This window comes from Pongo pygmaeus, chromosome 2 (assembly GCF_028885625.2).
Source record: "Pongo pygmaeus isolate AG05252 chromosome 2, NHGRI_mPonPyg2-v2.0_pri, whole genome shotgun sequence".
Taxonomy (NCBI): Eukaryota; Metazoa; Chordata; class Mammalia; order Primates; family Hominidae; genus Pongo; species Pongo pygmaeus.
In genome coordinates this window covers 100,207,446-100,231,389 of record NC_085930.1, presented here as the reverse complement: position 1 = coordinate 100,231,389, position 23,944 = coordinate 100,207,446, and the positions used below count along the sequence as shown (strand labels likewise).

At 42.7% G+C, this 23,944-nt stretch overlaps 1 protein-coding gene and 1 non-coding gene across 2 annotated transcripts in view; both read right to left on the bottom strand.

Annotated features, from left to right (window-relative positions):
• Window positions 1–3,427: 3,427 nt before the first annotated feature.
• On the bottom strand, window positions 3,428–3,531 carry LOC129034454 (small nucleolar RNA U13). The gene has a single exon (XR_008501928.1). It is a non-coding gene; the product is annotated as a small nucleolar RNA U13 (small nucleolar RNA).
• Window positions 3,532–3,654: 123 nt separating this feature from the next.
• The window catches only part of DCP1A (decapping mRNA 1A), a 62,907-nt gene continuing 42,617 nt past the window's right edge, over window positions 3,655–23,944 (bottom strand). The window contains exons 6-10 of the mRNA XM_054483867.2: window positions 23,594–23,707; window positions 12,238–12,996; window positions 10,956–11,021; window positions 8,264–8,482; window positions 3,655–7,861 (exon numbers count right to left, since the gene is read on the bottom strand). Of these exons, the coding sequence (XP_054339842.1) occupies window positions 7,781–7,861; window positions 8,264–8,482; window positions 10,956–11,021; window positions 12,238–12,996; window positions 23,594–23,707 (1,239 nt within the window). The 3' untranslated portion in view covers window positions 3,655–7,780. The remainder of the gene's footprint in view (window positions 7,862–8,263; window positions 8,483–10,955; window positions 11,022–12,237; window positions 12,997–23,593; window positions 23,708–23,944) is intronic.

Sequence of the window (23,944 nt, the reverse complement as noted above, 5' to 3'; positions counted from 1 at the left end):
TTTTGCCTTCAGTGCTGCTGGTTCTCAGGCCTTCAGACCTGGTCTGGAATCTAGACCACTGGATTTCTTGGTCTCCACCTTGCAGACAGCAGACAGTGGGAATTCTCAGCCTGTGTAACCATGTGAGCCAATATCTTTTTTTTTTCTTTTGAGATGGAGTTTCACTTTTGTTGCCCAGGCTAGAGTGCAACGGCGTGATCTCGGCTCACTGCAACCTCCGCCTCCCAGGTTCAAGCGATTCTCCTGCCTCAGCCTCTCAAGTAGCTGGGCTTACAGGTGCCTGCCACCATGCCTGGCTAATTTTTTTTTGTATTTTTACTAGACACAGGGTTTCACCATGTTGGCCAGGCTGGTCTCAAACTCCTGATTTCAGGTGATCCACCTACCTTGGCCTCCCAAAGTGCTGGAATTGCAGGTGTGAGCCACTGCGCCTGGCCGAGCCATTATCTTATAATAAATATCTTCCTCTATACAGCACTCCCCCCTTATCTGCCAGGGGACATGTTCCAAGACCCCCAGTGGATGCCTTAAACTTTGGGCAGTACCAAACCCTACATATGCTATGTTTTTCCTACACATACATACCGACGATAAAGTTTAATTTATAAATTAGACACAGGAAGAGATTAACAATAAATAAAACAATTATGACAATATACTACAATAAGTGATGTAAATGTGGTTTCTCTCTCTTAAAATATCTTTTTTTTTTTTTTTTTTGAGATGGAGTTTCACTCCTGTTGCCCAGGCTGGAGTGCAACGGTGCGATCTTGGCTCACTGCAACCTCCACCTCCCAGGTTCAAGCAATTCTTCTACCTCAGCCTCCGGAGTAGCTGGGATTACAAGCATGCACCATCATGCCTGGTTAATTTTTGTATTTTTAGTAGAGACAGGGTTTCACCATGTTGGTCAGGCTGGTCTTGAACTCCTGACCTCAGGTGATCCACCTGCCTCGGCCTCCCAAAGTGCTAGGATTACAGGCGTGAGCCACCGTGCCTGGCTCTTAAAATATCTTATTGTAGGCTGGGCATGGTGGCTCACGCCTATAATCCTAGCACTTTGGGGAGGCTAAGGCGGGCAGATCACCTGAGGTCAGGAGTTTGAGACCAGCCAGGCTAATGTGGCAAAACCCTGTCTCTACTAAAAAATAAAAAAATTAGCTGGGCATGGTGGTACAGACCTGTAGTCCCAGCTACTTGGGAGGCTGAGGCACGAGAATCACTGGAACCTGGAAGAGGGTGGAGGTTGCAGTGAGCTGAGATTACGCTACTGCACTCCAGCCTGGGCGACAGAGACAGACTGTGTCTCAAAAGCAAAACAAAAAGCTATCTATCTATCTATCTATCATCTATCTATCTAATCTATCTATCTATCTATATCATCTACCATCTATCTTATTGTATTGTACTCACCCTTCCTTTATGATGATGTGAGATGGTACGATGCCTACATGATGAGAAGTGAAGTGATGTAGGCATTGTGATATAGCATTAGGCTACTGTTGACCTTCTGTATTCCTGAAATCCGTGTAACCATCCCTTTCTTGCAGTAAATGGCTTGGTGTCCCTGTTTCAAGGGATCTTTTAAGTCTTTGTATAGGCTCAATGCTTTCTGGTGCAACATATTGCTGTCAATCAGAACACGTTTTCTGTTCATGTCTTCCACCAGATTTAATGCTTTTTCCATCTTTTGTTTTGAGACAGGGTTTTAGCACACAGGCTGGAGTGCACTGGCACAGTCATGGCTCACTGCAGCCTCCACCTCCTGGGCTAAAGTGATCCTCCCACTTTAGCCTCCTGAGTGGTTGGGACTATAGGCACAAGCCACCATGCCTAAGTAATTTTTAATTTTTTTGTAGAGATAGGGTCTTGCTCTGTTGCCCAGGCTAGTCTTGAACTCCTGGGCTTAAGTGATCCTCCCTCCTCAGCCTCCCAACGTGCTGGGTGTACAGGTGTGAGCCACCGCACCCAGCCACCTTTTCCATCTTATCACACACCATGGCTATAACTTGCAGTTTAAAGTGCAACAGCAGGCCAGGCATGGTGGTTCACACCTGAAATCCCAGCACTTCGGGAGACTGAGGTAGGCAGATCACTTGAGGTCAGGAGTTCAAGACCAGCCTGGCCAACATGGCAAAAGCCTGTCTCTACAAAAAATGCAAAAATTAGCCCGGTGTGCAGTGCATGCCTGTAGTCCCAGCTACTCGGGAGGCTGAGGCACGAGAATTGCTCGAACCCAGGAGGCAGAGGTTGCAGTGAGCCAAGATCATGCCACTGCACTCCAGCCTGGGCTACAGAGAATCTGTGTCAACAACAACAAAAAAAAGGCAACGGCAAAACCAGAGCAAAGTTTTTATTCATAATTTTATGGATGGAAAGTTCATTTTTATGTTGATCTCAGCAACCTCAGATGTGACTTTTCTTTTTTTTTTTTTTTTTTGAGACAGAGTTTTGCTCTTATTGCCCAGGCTGGAGTGCAATAGCATGATCTTGGCTCACTGCAACCTCTGCCTCCCGGGTTCAAGCAATTGTCCTGCCTCAGCCTCCCCATTAGCTGGGATTACAGGCACACCACCACACCCGGCTAATTTTGTATTTTTAGTAGAGACGGGGTTTCTCCATGTTGGTCAGGCTGGTCTCAAACTCCTGACCTTAGGTGATCCTCCCGCCTCGGCCTCCCAAAGTGCTGGGATTATGGGTGTGAGTCACTGTGCCCAGCCAGATGTGACTTTTTTTTCCTTAAAAGGTTGAGAACTTTCACTTTTCACTTAAAGGAAGCACTTTATGGCCTCTCTTAGGCATACCTGACTTGCCACATCACTACTCTTGCGCTTTGGGGCCATTATTAAATAAGGGTTTCTTGAACACAAGCATTGCAATACCCCGACAGTTGGTCTGATAACTGAGATGGCTACTAAGTGGTTAACTGGTGGGCAGCATATATAGCGTGGATTTGCTGGGCAAAGGATGATTCACAGCCCAGGTGGGATGGCGAATGATCTCATCATGCTTCTCAGAATGGCATCGAACTTAAAATGGTTTATTTCTGGAATTTTGTATTTAATATTTTCAGACCTGGGTTGACTGTGGGTAACTGAAACCTAGATGGCATAGCCTACTACACACCTAGGTTACATGCATGGTACAGCCTATGGCTTCTACGCTGCAAACTTGTACAGCGTGTGACTATACTGAATACTGTAGGCAACTATAACACAAGGATAAGTATATGTGTATCTAAACACAGAAAAGGTCAGGTAAAAATAGGGTTATAATTCTATGGGGCCACTGTCATAGATGTGGTCCGTTGTTGACTGAAATATCACATGGTACATAACTCTATCTTCTCTCAGGACTGTTTCTCTGGAGAACCCTGACTACACAGGCTGGAAACAGGTAGATAACAGTTTTCTTTCTTTTTTCTCTGTGTCAGACAGGTAATATGCCGACATTGTAACAATGTTTCAGGATGGCACATCTCACACCTGTGTGTGAACACCTAATCCTTATGCTTAAGAAGTACAAAAGGATCTGATAACAGTTTTGTTGGTTCTGTTTTTTTGCCTCATCCCATTTTACCAGTATGGCACTCTGCAAAAGTGCAACTCATTCAAAAGTCCCTATTTATACAAATTAAATAAAAACACAATTAAATTTTAGTAGGTGCTAAAACTTGGTTTTGAAATTTTATTAAAAAAATATATTTGCAAACATATAAAATTTAGGATGAAAAACGCTCATTTTAAAACATGTAATAACTTAATATTTGCAAACATACACAGATGGTATAAAATCCATACCATTAAAAATGTTAATGATACAGTATTGCGCTCATGGAACAAAAATCTTGCTGTAATTCCAGAGCTTCTCGTCCCCACGTTTCAGGGAGCTGAGAATCTGGTACAATGAAAGTCATGAGAGCCACATGGCCAAAGCAGTAATACAGAATAAAAAACCATTTAGAACACATATTTTAAAAACTTGTTTCTTAAGGAATCACACAGATAAAAAGGAAACACAATTCTGCATTTTCCCCACTTTGAAGTGAATGATATTGCATCTTAGCATTTTAAACGAAGGTGTCAAATACAAAACGGAGGGAATCACTGCACACATCTGCTGAATTTGCTGAAAAACAGGCTCCTCAAGGCCCTGGTCCACTCGGAAATGTTCTCAAGCACAGCTGTAAAAAAGCCTAGTGTAAGCTGCTTGAATTTGCTCAGATCTTAGCATTTTAGAGACTTGAGAACACAGGGCACTATTGGTTCCAGAAGATACACTGAACGCAACTGAAGAAAACTGAAGGGAGGCAAGAAAGAAACACATGCTCTGCAGCAAATGTGCAGCCAGGATGCAGGACGCGTACCCTAGGATTCCTCAGTTCTCCTCACTCACACGGGCTGAGCCCACTCGTGCCTATGCCACCTCTCATTCCTCTCAGAGTTACAGTATGATGGCTGATTTTGTTTTTTGAGCAGTTAGGCACCTTCAATTTCATGTTGCATTATTAGTAATACAATGGCAGTTAGGGCCTCTACTATGGAAATGAGGAAAATTTCAAACTACATTCTTTGGGGGAGGAGAGTAATAAAGCTGCATGGTTTAAAAATTTACCTAGTAGTGGATTTGATAGGGTTTATATAATTTCTACAAAACATAAGCCAGGAAAAGAATAAATGCTTGACATGCAAAATCTGGTTAGACATATACTAAACTAAGCCTGTGTGTCCCCCTGTAGAGAGGGGCCCAGCTTGACTTCTTTTTTTTGAGACGGAGTCTCACTCTGTTGCCCAGGCTAGAGTGCAGTGGTGTGATCTTGGCTCACTGCAACCTCTGCCTCTCGGGTTCAAGTGATCCTCCTGCCTCAGCCTCCTAAGTAGCTGGGAGTATAGGCGCGTGCCACTACGCCCGGCTAATTTTTGTATTTTTAGTAGAGATGGGGTTTCACCATGTTGGTCAGGCTGGGACTTGGGTTCTTAATAAAATACCACTCTCTGTGATGGCTACATCTAAGCCTTCGAAGGTGAGCTGTGGACATACCACATGTGGACAGCATGAAATGCTTCTTCTGACACTGAGAGTCACTTGAAAAACTTGAATTCAAAGTCAAGCAGGCCAAATCTCACACCTCAAGAATCCCAGGAGGTACACAATGAAGAAGAGCTTCTGCCTTAAAGGAACAAGGCTGTCTGGGAGGCTTGAGAGTCCATTAAAAGACACTGCATTAACTACAACAAAAAGAAGAGCAGTACCACCCACCAGTGGTGCTCCAGACACACCTCTCCTCCAAATTCCGGGCTGCTCCTCTTGGAGCCTACACTTAGACCCTAGGGGTGGGGGTGGGCACACAAATGGACAGAGTGGTCTAAATGCAGGTCTCCTGGGGTTCTGCGAAATCTAGCCAGAAGCATCTCCATCTCGGTGTCCATTTCGATCCAACTAAGCTTCCAGTAAAGACACTGCAGCAATGTAAACATGCAACCTAAGCTAGCATGAGGTTCTAGATAGTAAGCCTGAACTAGGAATAAGGCAACTAAACTGTGACTTTCGGGCCAGGGTCATCCAACTGCAATTATCCAGGCTTGGCCTGGCTTCTCTAGGGATTCATTCTGGCCTGAACTTCCTGGTAATCATGACATGAACTTCTGGCTTCTGAATTTTAAGTAAATACTTTTAATATATAAATTTGGGAGGTGAAACAGGTTTACCCTTTTCAAGTCTCCATGACTTGGGCACTTAAGTTTACTTTCACACTAAGGAAGCCTTATCATAGATTCTCTTTACTGTCTATCATATCCATTCCTAGCATTAAAGGTGAAAATTAGTATGATCACAGACTCTCTTTAGGATATTCTCTCTTAACTCTCTCATAATATTACATACTTAAAAGCATAATTTCGATTCAAGAATCCCTTGATTCGTCTGTTCACCAAAGCCCACTGAGACCACACTTGAGGTGCAATCACACCTACTGGTGTGGCCACTTTATGGAAGTCACGTGGCTCCCTGGACACCATCTCCCGGTGTCAGCAACACTCTGTATCCTACTATAGCTTTCTCATTCCCAGATGATGCATAAGGAATTCATTTTTGGTTGCTTAATTTACATACTATCTGTGAAAACAAACTATTCATAATTGAGCATGAAAACTTATAAGCTTCCCTGAATTCTGCACAATTCACACATAATTAGGTAGACAGCAATAGAAGACACTAAAATGAGAAGCAGAAACCCTGTCCAGGAAGCATGTTTAGATCAACAAAACCCAATCATTCTTTATGCTAAAAACTAAGACCAAACTAAAACAAGTATGTAATTCACAAGTAATTTTCTAAAATTTTAGCTAGAAAAAAATAATCTATGGACTTATGATTGAGTTACCATTAAAGCTTAAATGATTGTTCCTAAGGAACCATCATATCTGTCAGCATTATTCACAGCTAATCCTTATGCTAGCTGGTTGAGCCAATTGGGTTTTTACCCCATCATTAAATAGTGCTCAGAAAAGTAAGCAGTGCATCTTAATTGGTTAAATACTACAAAATGACCTGTATCATAGAAACGAAGACACTTTCAAAGAATATCTTAAAATTACTATTGCTGAAATAAATCAAAATCTACATTAAAATATTACTAAACACCATTACATGCCATAAAAGAATAAATAGAAATCATGGCAGATGAATAGCAGCATAACAAAGCTTCTTTACATATTTTCACACTTTGGGCTGGGAAAGTACTCACAGCCTAGGAATACATTGGTAGAGTTCGGAATCACATTTTCTTTTAACTCCACAATTCTACAACAAAATAAGGGCAGTGTGAATAACAGCTCCCTTTTCTGCATAGCTTTAAAACTATTCTCAGTACACTCAAGGAAAGGAACCAGAATGGCTTTGTCAGATTGGTCCACTGGTCCTTTTGTCAAAGTGTTAAGGAAAACAATCAACAATGACAGAAAAGGAAAATAAGGCTGTGCTTCACACACAAACTTAGCATTTTCAGAACCAATGGAGAGTTTAACCTAAAATGAAGATTTGATAGGATGTGGGCATTCCCAGCCCCAGCCTTTCCTTCAAAGGTATGACATGCCTGTGTCCACACCACTAGAGCCTGACAGTGCCCTATTCAAATGGTAATGCTGCACTGGGGGCCTGCTGTGGGGCAGGACTGGGGCACTTAAAAACAAAATGCTATTAAGAAATTTCACAACTTTTAAGGCCCAAATGGGGCATTCATATAAAATATACTTCACTTGAGGAAATGATTCCTAATTTGCCGGCTTAAATTCTGGTCCTAAAAACTCGAAGCTACTTTGCAGAGCTGCCTTCTACTCTGTTCAGAACTTGACTGTCAGCCCAAAGCCCGTATCTATGGGATAGGCTGGGGGAAGTGGTGGGGGCCAGGCTGAACTTCTGCTGTGAGGCTGGTGACTACTCCTCTGTAAGTCCTTGAAAGTGAAAGCGAGCTGAGAATCTGACTCCTTATTCCACAGCCTTGCTCCTAGCTGATGAAAACACCCATATAACTTAACACAATGATCTCTCTCTCTTTTTTTTTTTTTTTTTTGTCAAAACAAAGGTCTGCTGGTGATGCTTCACAGTGAAACCTCCATTATCACTGAGAATGTCACTTGGAAAACATTCTTAAGAAATGAGTCTCTTTCTCATAGGCTCAATTTCAGGATTCTCAAACTCAATGTTCTGCTCAGAAGTTTCCATGATGAAGCCTATTTGTCTCTGAGGTTGGGGCTCTGCTTTTAGACTTATTCTGCTCCAGTCATAGGTTGTGGTTGTCTTTGTTCTTGGTCAGCACCTGCAAGTAGACTTCATGAAGTGTACTGAGGAAGCTGGAATCATTCTAGAAGAGATGGTAAAGGTTAAGGATACGAATGCCACATTTACCTCATCAGATTTTACTTCCTTGGTAACAGCTTAGGAAAAAAATTGTATAAATGACTTGTATAACTGATAATCCCACCACCCAGAGACAATCATGATTAATATTTTGAGTTCACGCAGATATTTCTCCACCAGGACTATACGCTTAAAAAAAGAGAAACAGTACTCCCAGTTAGTCTGTTTTTTTTTTTTTTGCCCACCTCAGCCTCCCAAAGTGCTGGGATTACAGGTGTGAGCCACTTTGCCTGGCCTCCAGCTAGTCTTTTGAATTTACTTTATGAATTGATTCTGTAAGAGGAATTTATAAAATTTCTTTTATTAAATAATGAAAAATCAAAGATAAAACTGGTATCCTACATACCTTTATTAGATGTATTAATGTATCCTGGAGCTGAGACTTGCTGAGAATAATGGAAGGCTTTCTCTGACTTTCTGGTGTTCCAATAGTTAGAGGAGAAGGGGAGCTGGCTTTCCTCTCAAGGTCCGAAGATCTTGTAACTGTCTGCTGGAAAACACTTGGGGCCAGCAGGACTGAAGACACTGCAGTGGTTGTTGCAGTAACCAGTGGGGCGCCTGCAACCTGGAGAGTGACAATGGTCATTTTGTACCAAAGTGCAGAAGCCAGTAGCCAGGCACAGAATAGGGACCATGTGGAAACAGGCATAAGCAGCAGAAGAGTGGAGCACAGAGACAGACTATTTTGAGTTCAGGTAAACATTCAGTAGGAACATGTGAACATCTGACATCTGGTTATAAACTTCCATTAGCTAAAGGATGATGAGCCCATTTATATAAGAGTGTCCTAGAATCATTATGGGAAGCCAAGTCCAACCACCACAGAAGGTAAGAGAAATAACAGTACAGAACGCACAGTAAGAAAAATCCTATGATAAATTTAAAATGTAAAGGCTTTTTGGGAGGAGAGTTGGGGAAATGACTGAAGAGGACATGAGGGAACTTTCTGGAGTGACAAAATGTTACATATTGATTGGGTTGCCCAAGGGATATTACATACTGTGTCAAAAACTCATTTAAAAATCTGCATTTTTTGGCTGGGCGCAGTGGCTCATGCCTATAATCCCAGCACTCTGGGAGGCCAAGGTGGGGTTCAAGACCAGCCTGGCCAACATGGTGAAACCCCGTTTGTACTAAAAATACAAAAATTAGCTGGGCATGGTGGCGTATGCCTGTAATCCCAAACTCGGGAGGCTGAGGCATGAGAATCGCTTGAACCCAGGAGGTGGAGGTTGCAGTGAACCGAGACTGCACCATTGCACTCCAGGCTGGGTGACAGAGCAAGACTCCATCTCGTCTTTTTTTTTTTAAGGCAGGGTCTCACTCTGTCACCCAGGTGGGAGTGCAGTGGTGCAGTCACCACTCACTGCAGCTTCAACTTCCTGGGCTCAAGCAATCCTCCCCTCATTTTTGATTTTTTTGTAGAGACGAGGTCTCACTATGTTGCCCAGGCTGGTCTTGAACTCCTGGGCTTAAGTGATCCTCCCTCCTAGGCCTCCCAAAGTGCTGGGGTTACAGGCATGAGCCACCACACCTGGCCTCTAAAAATCTGCATTTCAGTTTATGTAAATCACACTGCAATAAAGAAGAATTTAAAAATCCAGTTATGGCCGGGAGTGGTGGCTCACGCCTGTAATCCTAGCACTTTGGGAGGCCTAGGTGGGAGGATCACTTGAGGTCAGGAGTTCAAGACCAGCCTGACCAACATGGTGAAACCCCGTCTCTACTAAAAATACAAAAACTCAGTGGAGTGTGGTGATGGGTGCCTGTAATCCCAGCTACTTGGGACGCTGAAGCAGGAGAATCATTTGAACCCAGAAGGTGGGGGCTGCAGTGAGCTGAGATAGTGCCACTGCACTCCAGCCTGGGCAACAAAGCAAGACTCTGCTTCCAAAAAAAAAAAAAAAAAAATCCAGTTATGTTCAATCTTTTTTTTATACTATTATAGATAGCAATGAGAAAATTTCTTAAAGCTAACATCTACCTCTCTCCTCCATTTAGATGTGCTTCTAGGCTAATTCCAGCTAATTATCTAAATACATTAAACCAGTAATAATCAGTATTTTCAGTATTTCTCAGATTTGATACAATCAACAGAGATCTGCATTTCTTTCTCTTATATGTCACCTCCTGATCTACAAAGAGCACAGAGCTGGCCACAGTTTCAAGGGTATGGTTTTTGGCATCTGAGCTATTTACCTTTTATTTATTTATTTTTGGTGCAAAAGCAGGCTGAGATAGATCCTGCAGATAGATCACCATGCAGAAGGAGAAGACACATAGAAAAGAGGCTCGTTTCCAAGACCAGTCAGGAGCTGGCTCCCATTTAAACTCCAAGACTCAAGGAGGGTACAAAGGCTCAGAGGAAAACAGAAATGACTTTAGGGAGCTAAAAAACACCTGTGTGCATTGTAAGGTTAGTGGGCAATGGAGAGTAGGGACAACAAAACATGAAGCAAGGGAGGACAAATAGGACAGAAGACACAGGCCTGGGAGGCTTTGTTCTCAGAGCAATGGGAAATGAGAGGACTATAGCAGGATAGTGGCTCTGCCACCTGGGACATCACAGCTCTTCCAGGGCAATATTTCCTACTTACAGAAGCCAGGCTACCAGACTCTCAGCAGTCACCCATTCACAAATACCGAGTAAGGGCCCACCGTGCCCTCTACACACACAGTCAGGGAAGATATCCATGCAGACGCCTCAAGATCCACAGAAGCCACAGCAACGGACTCTGCCAGGACGGGGTGGGAGAGGACCTGGCCTAGGAAAGGCATCTAAGATGTGCTGGGCTCCATAGCTAACTCTTTTCACTAAGCTGACAACCTTTTACTTCACATCCAGCAGAACTTAAAAATACATAATGTGTTCTTCAGAAAGAGGGAGTCCTGGCTGGTCCAAAGGTAGTGAGTTATCTCACCTGACTGTTCACAGCCAGTTACAGATCGAATTCCTTGTTCTACTCTTTCTACCTTCTCCCTATGGCACCTGACTAGTCTTTAAAAAAAAAAAAAAAAAAAAAAAAGCGATTCCTTACCGGGATGGCACTGGATAACACCTTAGGCTGCACAAATACTTCAGGATCCTGGTTCTGCTGCATAGACTGAAATGTTTATGAAGAAAAGATAGAGAGATATAAGAAGTTTCAATTAAGAAGACTTCCTAGTCTTAATTGAAGAAGACTTTCCCAGTGGAAAATCTAGGTTAGTAACAGAAAATGGTTCAGATATTAACTAGTTCCTAGATTCCCAAGGGAAGAGTCTGACAGGAACTCACAACTATGCAGCCAACAATTCTACTGCACTAGAGCTCTGCAACAGCCTCTCCTCTTTAGCTCCTGAGGGAAGGGGTGTGTGCAGAGCCTTTCAGGTATCTTTAAAGAAAAACCTGAAAGCTGTCTCTCTTATAAAAGCCAGGGACAGCCCAAGAATATATATAATTTTTAATTTTTGTGGGTATATAGGTGTATGTATTTATGAGGTATATGAAATGTTTTGTAATAGGCTTGTGATGCATAATAATCACATCATGGAAAATGGGGTATCCATCCCCTCATGAATTTTTCCTTTGTGTTACAATCTAATTATACTCTTTTCATTGTTTTAAAATATATACTTAAATTATTATTGACTATAATCACCCTGTTGTGTTATTAAATGCAGGTCTTATTCATTCTATTTTTTTTTTTTTTGTATGCATTAACCATCCCCACCTCCCCCCACCTTCCCACTACCCTTCCCAGCCTCTGGTAACCATCCTTCTATTCTCTATCTCCATGAGTTCAAATAAAGTAAGAACATGTGATATCTGTACTTCAGCCTGGGCATATTTTTGCTGCTGAGTCTGTAGAGATGAGAGATCTAGGCAGCATGGCACCTCTTTATAAGGTGATGTAAATATGTACAGTTGAAAAAATCAGCTTTATTTGACCTCATACCTTCGAGTCTAGGATGCTCTTATGGCACCTCTAGGGTACTTGGCACGAGGTAGGCACTCTAGGAAGACTGCCGTGGGAGACAGGGAGTTAAGCTTTGGAATAATTTGGTCCTCAGTCAAATGAGGACTCCTGGAACTGCTGGGCAAAAGCAAAACAAACATACAACCCCCACTAAAGTGAATATCCAGGTGGGAAAATATAAATTACTTGGTTGTTCATGATAGGGTTTCTTATCTCACCTGTCTCCTAGCCTCTGACATACTTTAAAGGGACAACTCTTTAAAACTGTCAGTGTCATAACAGTTAAAACCAAGGTCTCTGTAGTTTCATCCCATCCAGTTACAGTTACCCACTCTGCCCACCCCCACCCTCCTGCCATTACCTGAAGGGGAGCAAGCACCATGTTGCTCAGGGAGGCTGAGGCCGCCACTCTTGCTGCTGCTGTCTTAGAGGGAGGCTCTATGAAGCTCTCAGGTGTGGCTAGCTGACCAGATGCCGGAGAAAAGCTGGCTACCATTGCACCTTTCCCAAGTGGTTGTGTCTGTATTTGGTCATGCTGTGGGGTCAACCTGAGTTTCTGGAGAAGATCAACGCTTGGGAGGGATGTGCCAGCTGTGTTTGTCACGTTCAATGGGGCCCTGAAGGGGCTCTGGTTGGCAATCAGACCGGCATGGCTTAGCTCAGGGACTGGCTGGTTCAGGAGTGGAGACCTCTGTCTAGGCGTGGTCTTCACTGCCTGCATCATGGTGCTGTTTCGAGGTAAGCTGGGGGGAACCTGTGCAGTAGGAGCTTCAGCTGGCAGAGTGGGACTGAGAACAGGGCTCAACGGGATTGTGTAGGTTGGAGCATGCTTTTCATTGGACTGTGTGATGGAGGCTGGAGTGATTAGCACCGGGGTGGTGATTTCAGGCTGGACTGAGTGGTGGGCAGCAGAAGGGACACCCAGGGTTTCTGATTGAGGGGCTCCTCCTGACTGCTCAAAGGGAAATGGTAGGAATGAATTGGGCTCTTTCTGGGAGGCATCTCCTGGCAACCTCTCCATTTCTTCTGAATCCAGACCCACAACTGCTGGTTGTTCCTTTGGCAAAGAGGTTCCAAATAACTCTTCTACCGTCAGATGCTTGTGTCCAGATGGAGCAGACTGAAAAACAAATGAAACCACCCAGTCAAAGAGGTCTCTTACAAATCAGCATAACCAAACTTCTTTTCCAGAAGCCAAAGATCTTGCAGAATCAAGGATGGATGGAGTATAAAAATAAGGAATGGAAAAAACTGAAGATATACTAAGGATTAAGGCCCAGGTTCATCTAGTGTCCCCAGGTTGGTGGATGGAAATTTGCGTTGGTAATATAATTCAAATTTTTAGGGTCTCTGGGTAGCAGGATCAGAATTCACCATTCTTTTTCTTGGCAAAGCTGACTGTGCCCAATTCTCTCATGTCAACAACACACAGGGAAATGACACTAGAGGAGACACAGGAACCAAATGCTGATCAGGTGATTCTACCTTTACTTTCACTGTTCTCGATGAAATGCTAGGCACTGGACGTCAGAGACTGGGTCTCAAATATCAGAAAATAAATCTAACCATTTAATAGTGGGCCATCCCCATCTCCCACTGCCTTATTCCCTAGTCACAGAATTCTTAAGAAAAAGCACTTAAGCCTGACAATTTAAAATTTATATATATTTTAATAAGTTGGCTTATTGACACCATAACCGTTCAAAGGAAAAACATTCGTGCTTTCCTGTACTTTTAAGCAGTATTTCCATAGTCAATAATCTTTATTTCCTGAGTACTCACAGGGTGCCAGGTCTTGCTCTAACCTGGGCCCACGGGATACAGCAAGGGAGTAACAACAGTTCTCACAGAGCTTACATTTTAGTGGGAGACACACCTAAGCACTTTGAAAACACGGACAGCCTCAACTTTTTATTCCTAAAATGAGTGAATTAGTTGTTTAGATCTGTTTATACTGAAAAAATTAGTTCACTGAAACACATGATTCTCAAGGCTTCAGAAAGTCTGTAAGGCCCCAAAGCACACTGCAAATTAGTATAATATCAATATAATAAGACTATGATCTTATATATGTATGATCACGTTTCTACAGGAAAACAAACCCAGTTTTGTCCAGGCAAATGTTTCATCCATTTGATAAAAATTCTTGAATTTATCAGGTGCCAGGCATTGTGCTGTGACTGTGATGTGAAAAAAGAGGCCAGCATAACTGCTAAGGGCCCCCCCACCGGCCCCCCGCACACACACACACAAGGCAGAATTGCAGAGCTCAGTGGAAGGGAAGGCACTAGGAAGAGGAGTGAAACTGGGGAGGGATGAGGCGAGCTGGCTGGGGAGCACAGCCACTGAGAGAGCCGCACGTGCTTCAGCACAGCTGGGTCAGAGGCTGGGTAGGAGGGTGACAGGGAAAGAGTGAAGCAGCGGGCAGACTGCAGAGTATCTGAGACACGTTAGAGGATCTGGACTTTATCCACAGGGCAATGGCAACATGTTCACGGGATGAGCCATCAGGCTTTGTATTTTAGAATGTGCACTTGGTCAGCCACATAAAGGACAAATTGTAGGGGTGAGATTGAGGAGAGTCTGGACTAAGATACTGGCAGAGAAGAGGATGAGAACTGGAGTTGGAATGGAAGGAGTAGGTGGCTGGTCAGGTAGGAGCAAGGAGCCTAGAGGACACCCTGGTATCTGGGTATTGGGTGGTGGTATCACTGCCTGGGCAGGCCAGCCCAGGAAGAGCCCCTAGGGTTAGGGAGAGGGGGAAGCTGAAGTTAGTTGTGAACATGTCTGGAGGTCTCTGTGGGACATCTAGAACCTGGAGGTACTGACTTAGAACACAAAACTGTAATTTTATTTTGTGTTATTAAAACACAAAAATGGTAATACAAGTCAAGGGAGCAAAGGCATCCCCTCAGGAGGCTGCAGCGACACAGCTGTGATGTCCTATCAACGACCCAGAGGCAGAGCCTGGAGCTGACCGCCGCTGCCTGGCTCTGCTCCTTTCCAGCTGTGTGGCCTGAGGAGTGCTGTCCACTTCTCTGAGTCTCAGGCCTCTATAAAGTAGGGAGGGCTGGTGGGAGGCTGAAATGTATGGAACTCAGCACACAGGAAGTGTGTGTTTAATGTCAGCACTCCTAACAACATGGAAAGCAAGTTTGCCAAGGCAGGGGCTCTCTTTTTCATGTATTCCGCAATCCTTGCCTTTCTTGCTCTTGGACTTGCCTAACCAAGTAATGGCACCACCACCCAGGACCACAGATCCCATCAGTACATAGCAGACACTCAACAGTGCTCTCTCCCAAAGTTCTTTCGGGGAGCAGGGGGAAGTCAGTACGAGGAGAGGGAGCTTAAGGCAAGAGATCCCGTGTCAGGAGGGGCTCATGTCAGACAACAGAGAAAGACGGCCAGCAGTGATGAGCATGCAGGCAAGTTTGCATGTGAAGGACAGAAAGTTAAGGGAGTGCCATTCTGTCTTCTCTCCCTGGTATGAGGACAGCATCATCTGCTAGGTGAGAGGGACAGGGCAGGTCTGAAAAAATGTAGTCAGTAAAAAGTAACTGTTGTGGAGGAAGAGGCAAGAACCTCCCACAGTTGTAAAAAAGTTGTAGCTTCATACCAAACCATTTCACCTTAGAAAATATTCAATAAAGAGATTCTACTAATGTTAGAATCGCACTTCAAATATAAGGCAGCATCAATATCTCATTTTAGACCATGGATACAAAAAAATACTAAAGATCTTATATGGTTCAATTTCTTCATATTTTTACTTCTGAAAAAAACTGTAGAGTTTAGGGTCTGAAATAAAAGATACCTCAGCTGTTAACTGGGAAAATTACATAATCTTTCTTTTTCTTTCTCTTTTTTTTGAGACAGGGTCTCATTCAGTCAGACTGGAGTGCAGTGGTGTGATCATAGCTCATGCAGCCTTGACCTTCCAGACTCAAATAATCCTTCCGTGTAGCTGGGACCACAGGTGCATGCCACCATGCTCAGTTTATTTTTTAAATTTTTTGCAGTGAGCCATTGAGCCCAGCATAATCTTTCTAATTTAGTTCCTTATCTGAAAGGTGAGGACATTGTGACAATGATCTCAGAGCACTGTTGTGAAAATTAAATTCTCAATATAATGTCTGGTGCCCAAAAAGCATTCGATTGAAGTTGGCTTAAACTATAATCACATAAACACCATGTGGTCTTTTTTTTTTTTTTTGAGACATAGTCTTGCCCTATCGCCCAGGCTGGAGTGCAGTGGCGTGACCTCGGCTCACTGTAACCTCCTCCTCCCAGGTTCAAGCGATTCTCATGCCTCAGCCTCCTGAGTAGCTGGGATTATAAGTATGCGCCACCACACCCAGCTAATTTTTGTATTTTTAGTAGAGACGGGATTCACCATGTTGCCCGGGCTGGTCTCGAACTTCTTCTGACCTCAGGTGATCTGCGTGCCTCGGCCTCCCAAACTGCTGGGATTATAGGCATGAGCCACCACGCCTGGCCCACCATGTGGTCTTAATAGCAAGCATGGAGTACCAAACAAAAATTCATTAAATGCTCCTGGAATATCATATCCCACAATGCAAGACAACAACAGCAAAACACCTGGTAAGATAACCAAGGCTAGGCTATTATAAACCTCCTGGTCGCTCCCAATGCAAAGAATCATCAAGGACACAGCTGTTTGGTAATATTTCAATCCCATTCCATCTAGGTCAAAATAGACAATAAATTCTCCCTTGGGACAGACATAGCTGAAGACATGTGCACAGCTTCCATTTACTACACTGAACATTGTGACTTAGTCACTTGGGAATTCATGGCATCGTAAATGTCTACCGACAGCACAATAGACATTTATCTCCCTATTTTAAAAAACTGTAGTCAAATGCACATAAAACTTACCATTTTAACCATATTTAAGTGTAAAATTCAGTGTCCTTTAGTACATTCACATTGTTGTTTTTAAGGTTCATCCGTGTTCTAACATGTATCAGAATTTCATTTATCTTTATGGCTGAATAATGTTCCAATGCATGTATATATGACATTTATTTATCCATTCATTCATTAATGGACACTGGAGTTCTTGAGACGTTTCCACCTTCTAGCTAGTGCAAATACTGCTGCTATAAACACTGGTGTGGAAGTATCTGTTTGAATGTCTGCTTTCAGTTCTTTTGGGTATATACCCAGGAGCAGAATTGCTGGGTCATATAGTAATTCCAAGTTTAACTTTTTGAGGACCCACCAAACTGTTTTTTCCATAGTGCCTGAACCATTTTACATTATCACCAGCAACCCAACAGGGTTGCCGGTATACAGTAGTATATGAGGTAACAGAGTATATGGAGTATTCTCCATATACTCTCCAACACTTGTGATGTTCCATTTTAATGATATTAGCCATCCTAATGAGTATGAAGTGATACCTCAATGTGGTTTGAATTTGCACGTCCCTAATGACTAATGATGTGGAGCATCTTTTCATGTGCTTATTGGCCATTTGTATATCTTATATGGAGATTTCTATTAAAATCTTTTACCCAGTTTTGAATTGGGTTAATTCCTTTTTATACACATTATATGTTTAGAAAACAAATGGGTCAGGTTTCTTAGCAAAAAAAAGTACTGGAAAACAACACTAATTCTTTTTTTTTTTTTTAATTTTTGAGATGGAGTCTCGCTGTCACCCAGGCTGGAGTGCAGTGGTGTGATCACGGCTCACTGCAACCTCCACCTCCTGGGTTCAAGCGATAGTCGTGCCTCAGCCTACCAAGTAGCTGGGAATGCAGACACGTGCCACCACGCTCGGTTAATTTTTGTATTTTTAGTAGAGATGGCATTTCACCATGTTGGCCAGGCTGTTCTTGAACTTCTGACCTCAGGTGATCTGTCTGCCTCGGCCCCCAAAGTGCTGGGATTACAGCCACCATGCCTGGCCAACAAGACTAATTCTTATTAATGCAAATTAAATGGATCATAACCACCCCATTCTATTACAGACATATGTATACAGACACACAAACCAATATTTAGATATAAACTACTTTGAAAAACAGAGATCAGATTGGGTCTATGTTGCAGAAATTTAAGAAAAGGAATAATCAAATGGCAGGACATGGAGAAACCTCATCACAAAATACACCTGAGGCATAATCCAGACAGCAAATTTTACTTGTCCAGTGAAACATAAATTAACTTTGAACAGCCAAAAATCTACTTTAAGTCAGGCAGAGTGCCTCATGCCTATAATCTCAGCACTTTGGCAGTCCTAGGCGGAAGCATGGCTTGAAGCCAGGAGTTTAAGATCAGCCTGGTCAACATATTGAGACCCTGCCTCTACAAAAAATTTAAAAATTAGCTGCACAAGGTGGTGTGCACCTGTGGTCCTGGCCGCTTGGGAGGCTGAGGCAGGAGGATCGTTTAAGCCCAAGAGTTTGAGGTTACAGTGAGCTATGATCAGGCCACTGCATTCTAGCCTGGGCAACAGAGTGAGATGTTGTCTCTACAAACAAACAAACACACACAACTACTTTAAATTAAAATATGAAACCACCATATGGTAGAACCCTGACCCCTGACTTTAAAAGCAGCAGAAAGTTTCCAGATTCTCTATGCTGCCTCCCTATAACTACCGCGAGGCCAGACAGATTCTCTAACTTTCTCTAGAATGGGGTGTATGGTAAAGCATTACACTTTTGGAGGTTTTCTCATATAAGAGGGAATAAACAAATTTGTGATGGCAATAATGAGTCATCATACACAGAATGCTCACTATGTGGGAGGCCCTATGCTAAGCACTTTACATGTATTACTCTATTCATCTGCTAGAGTAAGTAAATTATTATTGCCACTTTATAGATGATGCCCAAATACAACAACAGAACCAGACTCCAACTCAGTTCTAACAATACAGTCTACATTCTTAAGCAGTGTGCCACCATACGGAGATGTCAATTCAGCAGATTATAGGTTACCTAATCACCTGGATGGTGATACTTACCTCTGGAAAACAGGTACAGCTAAGGTTTGGATAACTGAGGTGGCTACAGATCAAAATCCATCAACGTTTGGAAATACTATCATTTGACACAAACCATGTTTTGGTCAATGATGGACTGCATATGCAACAGTGGTCCCATAAGAATATAATACTGTGTCTTTACTAAACCTTTTCTATGGTTAAATATACAAATACCAGTGTGCTACAAGTGCCTGTAATACGCAGTGCAGTAATGTGCTGCACAGGTCTGTAGCCTAGAAGCCATAGGCTATCCCATTGAGCCTAGGTGTTAGTAGGCAATGCCATCTTGGTTTCTTGGTTTGTGAAAGTATAAATACACTCTACGATGTTTGGAGAATGAAATCGCCTAATGACACATTTCTCAGAAAGTATTCCCATTGTTAAATGACACATGATTGTACCTAACTGGTTGAATTTGTCATAGGAGCCTGGGTGAGCAGAACATTTCTCTTCACACAAATTCCCAAAAGTTTCACAGTCTCTGCATTCTTTTCTGTTTCTGATAAGAAAAACTGGTTGCCCTCCTCTAGTAGCTGGGCTTATTTATTCATGAATTAACCTTCCTTCATCCACAGAAAAGGTAAAATGTTATTCTTTCCTCATGCTTGAATATGCTTAAAGTTAGGATTCTGAGTTTTTTAATACTTCATGTAGATCAAGTGTTAGTCTGACCGTTTAGCTCAGGAAATGGCATTCAGCAAGCAACAGCATGTACAGCACAGGACAAAATTCTCATATTCAGCATCAGGTTTAATATGGTTCACTCCTCATCCCACATAGAACTGATGTTTAGAGAATTTTACATTTCTGTTTGGAGCTACTGGTCACTGCAGTGGGCACACTATAAGACAGGCACTATTCTTGAACATAGGAAGCAAACAATAACAAAATACACTACAGAAACAATTCCAAGAAAAGTTTAAAAAAGTGAACTATGCAACTGAAATGGAATGTAATACTATTAAGGCTTGACAGCAGTACTTGCTCCTCAGCACTAGACGGCAGTGTTACTAAACAAATGTAGTATCAGCCTGTGATGGCTGATGATAAATTTAAACTAACTTTAGTCAATCACATGGCTTCTGACAATATCCAGATCTCAGTATTTCATAACATTTTGTCACTATAGCCTAAAAAATGGAATCCTCTCCCCACCCCGAAATGGAGTCTTGCTCTGTCGCCCAGGCTAGAGTGTGGTGGCACAATCTTGGCTCACTATAACCTCCACCTCCTGGTTTCAAGCGATCCTCCCACTTTAGCCTCCTGAGTAGCTGGGATTACAGGTGTGCACCACCACACCCGGCTAATTTTTGTATTTTTAGTAGAGGCAGGGTTTCACCATGTTGGCCAGGCTGTTCTCAAACTCCTGGACTCAAGGGATCCGCCTGCCTCCACTTACCAAAGTCCCGGGATTACAGGTGTGAGTCACCATGCCTGACCTTATAATTCTTAAGGCATTTTTTTCTGGTCCATTTCTTCCTTAGGGTCTCACAACAAATCTGCGTTAGGCAGTACAATAATCCTTAACCTCATGGTTCACAAAAGGAAGATGAAGTGATTCATGATTTAGAAAGGGGAAGTAGTAAGCCCACTGCACACTCCTGGATGATGATCCTAAATCCAGATACAGTAAAAATGGGGTATGGGAAGGTAGAATACAAAATTTGGTCTAAATTAATTATCTAAATATCTAAAAACATTTTGGATACATTGTTGATGTGAATGTAAAACTGTACAGACTTCCTAGAAAACAGTTTGGTGGTTTCTTTCTTTTTTTTTTTTTTTTGAGACAGGGTTTTGCTCTTGTTGCCCAGGCTGGAGTGCAATGGCATGACCTCGGCTCACTGCAACCTTTGCCTCCCAGGTTCAAGCGATTCTCGTGCCTCAGCCTCCTGAGTAGCTGGGATTCAGGCACCACCACCACCATGCCCGTCTAATTTTTGTATTTTTAGTAGAGACGGGGTTTCACCATGTTGGTCAGGCTGGTCTCGACCTCCTGACCTCAGGTGATCCACCCGCCCTGGCCTCCCAAGGCAGTTTCTTATTAAACTAAAACATGCAATACCAAATGACCTGACATTTGCACTCCTGGGCATTTATCTCAGAAAAATGAAAATTTATGTTCACACAAAAACCTGTACATAAATGTTCATAGGCGCTTTATTTGTAATAACCCAAAACTGAAAACAATCTAGATGTTCTTCAGTTAAGTGAGTTGCCAAAAATAGTTAAACAAATTTTGGTACTTGCATATCATGTAATACTCTCAGTAATAAAAGGAAACAAACTTGATACATATAACAACTTCAGTGAAATGTTCAGGAATTATGCTGAGGAAGAAAGACAATCTCAAGAGGTTATATATATGATTCCATTTATATAATATTCTTGAAATGACATTATAGAACTGGAAAATGGATTAATAGTTGCCAGGGCTAAACAATGGTGGGATCGGGGAGGCAGAGGTAGACGCAGAGGCAGAACAGGGTATGACAGGGAAGTCAGTGTGTTTATGAAAGGGCAAAACATCCCGGTGGTGATGAAAATATTTAGCATCTTGACTGTGGTAGCAGATATACAAAGCTATACATGAGATAAAATTACACAGAACTGAATACACACACAAATAACAAAGGAAATCTGAACAAGATGTGTGGATTGTGTTAATATCCTGGTTGTGATATCATACTATATTTTGCAAAATGTTATCAATGGGAAAATGGGTAATGGGTATATAGGATCTTTCTGCATTATTTCTTACAACTGCATATAAATCTGTAACTATCTCAAAACAAAAAGTCTACTTAAAAAACTACGGATTTTATTTGATATCTGTTCTTTTATCAGACTATCAGTTATAAAGAGAACTAATTCAACAAATATTTACAGTGCTACATGCTAAGGATACAGCAATGAACAAGGCTCATAAAACTGCCCTTCTTTCCTGTAAGAGACAGCTTAAAAACAAAAAACCAAAACTGCTTTACAGGGCACTTATATTTTGGTGGGCAGGAGACAGACAAAAAACAAAAACAGAAACCATGTTAGCTGGTTAGAAACCTTAGTGAGAAAATAAAGTACAGCAAGAGGATGGAGGTGAGGGAGGGTTGTTTTATTTTATTTATTTACTCATTTATTTTGAGCCAGAGTCTTGCTCTGTCGCCTAGGCTGGAGTGCAGTGGCGCAATCACGGCTCACTGCAACCTCCACCTCCTGGGTTCAAGCGATTTCTCCTACCTCAGCTTTCCGAATAGCTGGGATTACTGGTGTCTATTATCACGCCCGGCTAATTTTCTATTTTTAGTAGAAATGGGGTTTTGCCATGTTGGCCAGGCTGGTCTCGAACTCCTGACCTCAGGTGATCCGCCTGCCTTGGCCTCCTGAAGTGCTGGGATTACAGGCATGAGCCACTGCACCTGGCAGTTTTATTTTATTTTTAAATTAAATTAAATTAAATTAAATTAAATTAAATTAAATTAAATTTTTGAGACAGGGCCTTGCTCTGTTACCCAGGCTGGAGTGCAGTGGTGTGATCATGGCTCACTGCAATCTCAAACCTCCTGGGCTCAAGCGAGGCTCCTACCTCAGCCTTCCAATTAGCTGGGACCACAGGTGCATGACATCACATCTGGCTAATTTTAAAATTTGTTTCTAGAGAAGGGGTCTCACTATGTTGCCCAGGCTGGTCTCTAACTCCTGGGCTCAAGTGATCCTCCTGCCTTGGCCTCCCAAAGAGCTGAGATTACAGACGACAGCCACTGTGCCTGCCCAAGGGGTGTTATTGTTATTATTTTTTTCTTCCTTGAGACAGAGTCTTACTCTGTTGCCTAGACTGGAGTGCACTGGTGCAATCTCGGCTCACTGCAACCTCTGCCTCCTGGGTTCAAGCCATTCTGGTGCTGCAGCCTCCTGAGTAGCTGGGATTACAGGCACGTGCCACCACACCCAGCTAATTTTTTTATTTTTAGTAGAGACAGGGTTTCGTCAATTGGCCAGGCTGGTTTCAAACTCCTGGGCTCAAGCGATCTGCCTGCCTCAACCTTCCAAAGTGCTGGCGTTACAGGGATGAGCCACTGTGCCTAGCCAAGGGTTATTTTAAATAGGGTAGTCAGAGAAGGCCTGACTTATTGAGGACATATGAGGCTTGAGGGAGTAAAGGGAGCAAGCCCTATCTGGGAAGAAAGTGTTACAGGCCAAGGGAACAAGTGCAAAGGCCTGTCCCGAGGCAGGAACATATCTGGCACATTTGGGGAAAGACAAGAGAGCCAATGGCACTGGAGCCAGGTGAGCAATGCAGAGTGACAGATGAGGCCTGGGGTAGAGGGGCCAGATAAGGTAGGGCCTTGTGGGCCACTGTCATGATCCTGGCTATTATTTCAGTGAGCTGGGACACTGCTGGAGGGTTTTAAGCAGAGGAATGCCACGATCTGACTTATGTTTTGCAAGGATTACTCTGGCTGTTGGGTTAAGAAAAGGTAAGAAGCAACCAGGGGGCAAAAGATGGGAAACCAGGTAGCAGGCTACTGCAAAATCCAGATTAAACAGTTACTCGGATCATGACCCAGGAGGATGTCATTATGTTGCTGCACATATGAACCTTGACACAACTGACAAATCAAACTTGCACTCATTAGAATCCTTACTGAATGTTATTCTTTGTTACTTAGGACAAAGCTAGAGCTTTAGCTGTACAAACCTTATCTTGTGACCCGGAGGGCGTTTCTTCTAGAGTCTCGGTGCTTCCCAGATTGGAGAGCTGAGTGCTTGGCTGTAACCCAGGGCTGGAGATATTTGAGTCGCCCATCTGATTCTTTAAAAAGTTAAAAGAAAAAATATATCTTGTGAAAAAAATTTGCTATTATTTGGCTCACAAAACAGCATCTGAGGTTATCAAAAATGCTATTTTTTAAAAAGAAGAAGAAAAACCAACCTCAAAATGTTTGCTCTGTACTCCAATGTAAATAACATGCAATAAAATTTCTACAACACTGAGCACCTAATTTTAGACAACAGTGTTGGCCACAACTGTTATTTTTATCATCTTTTT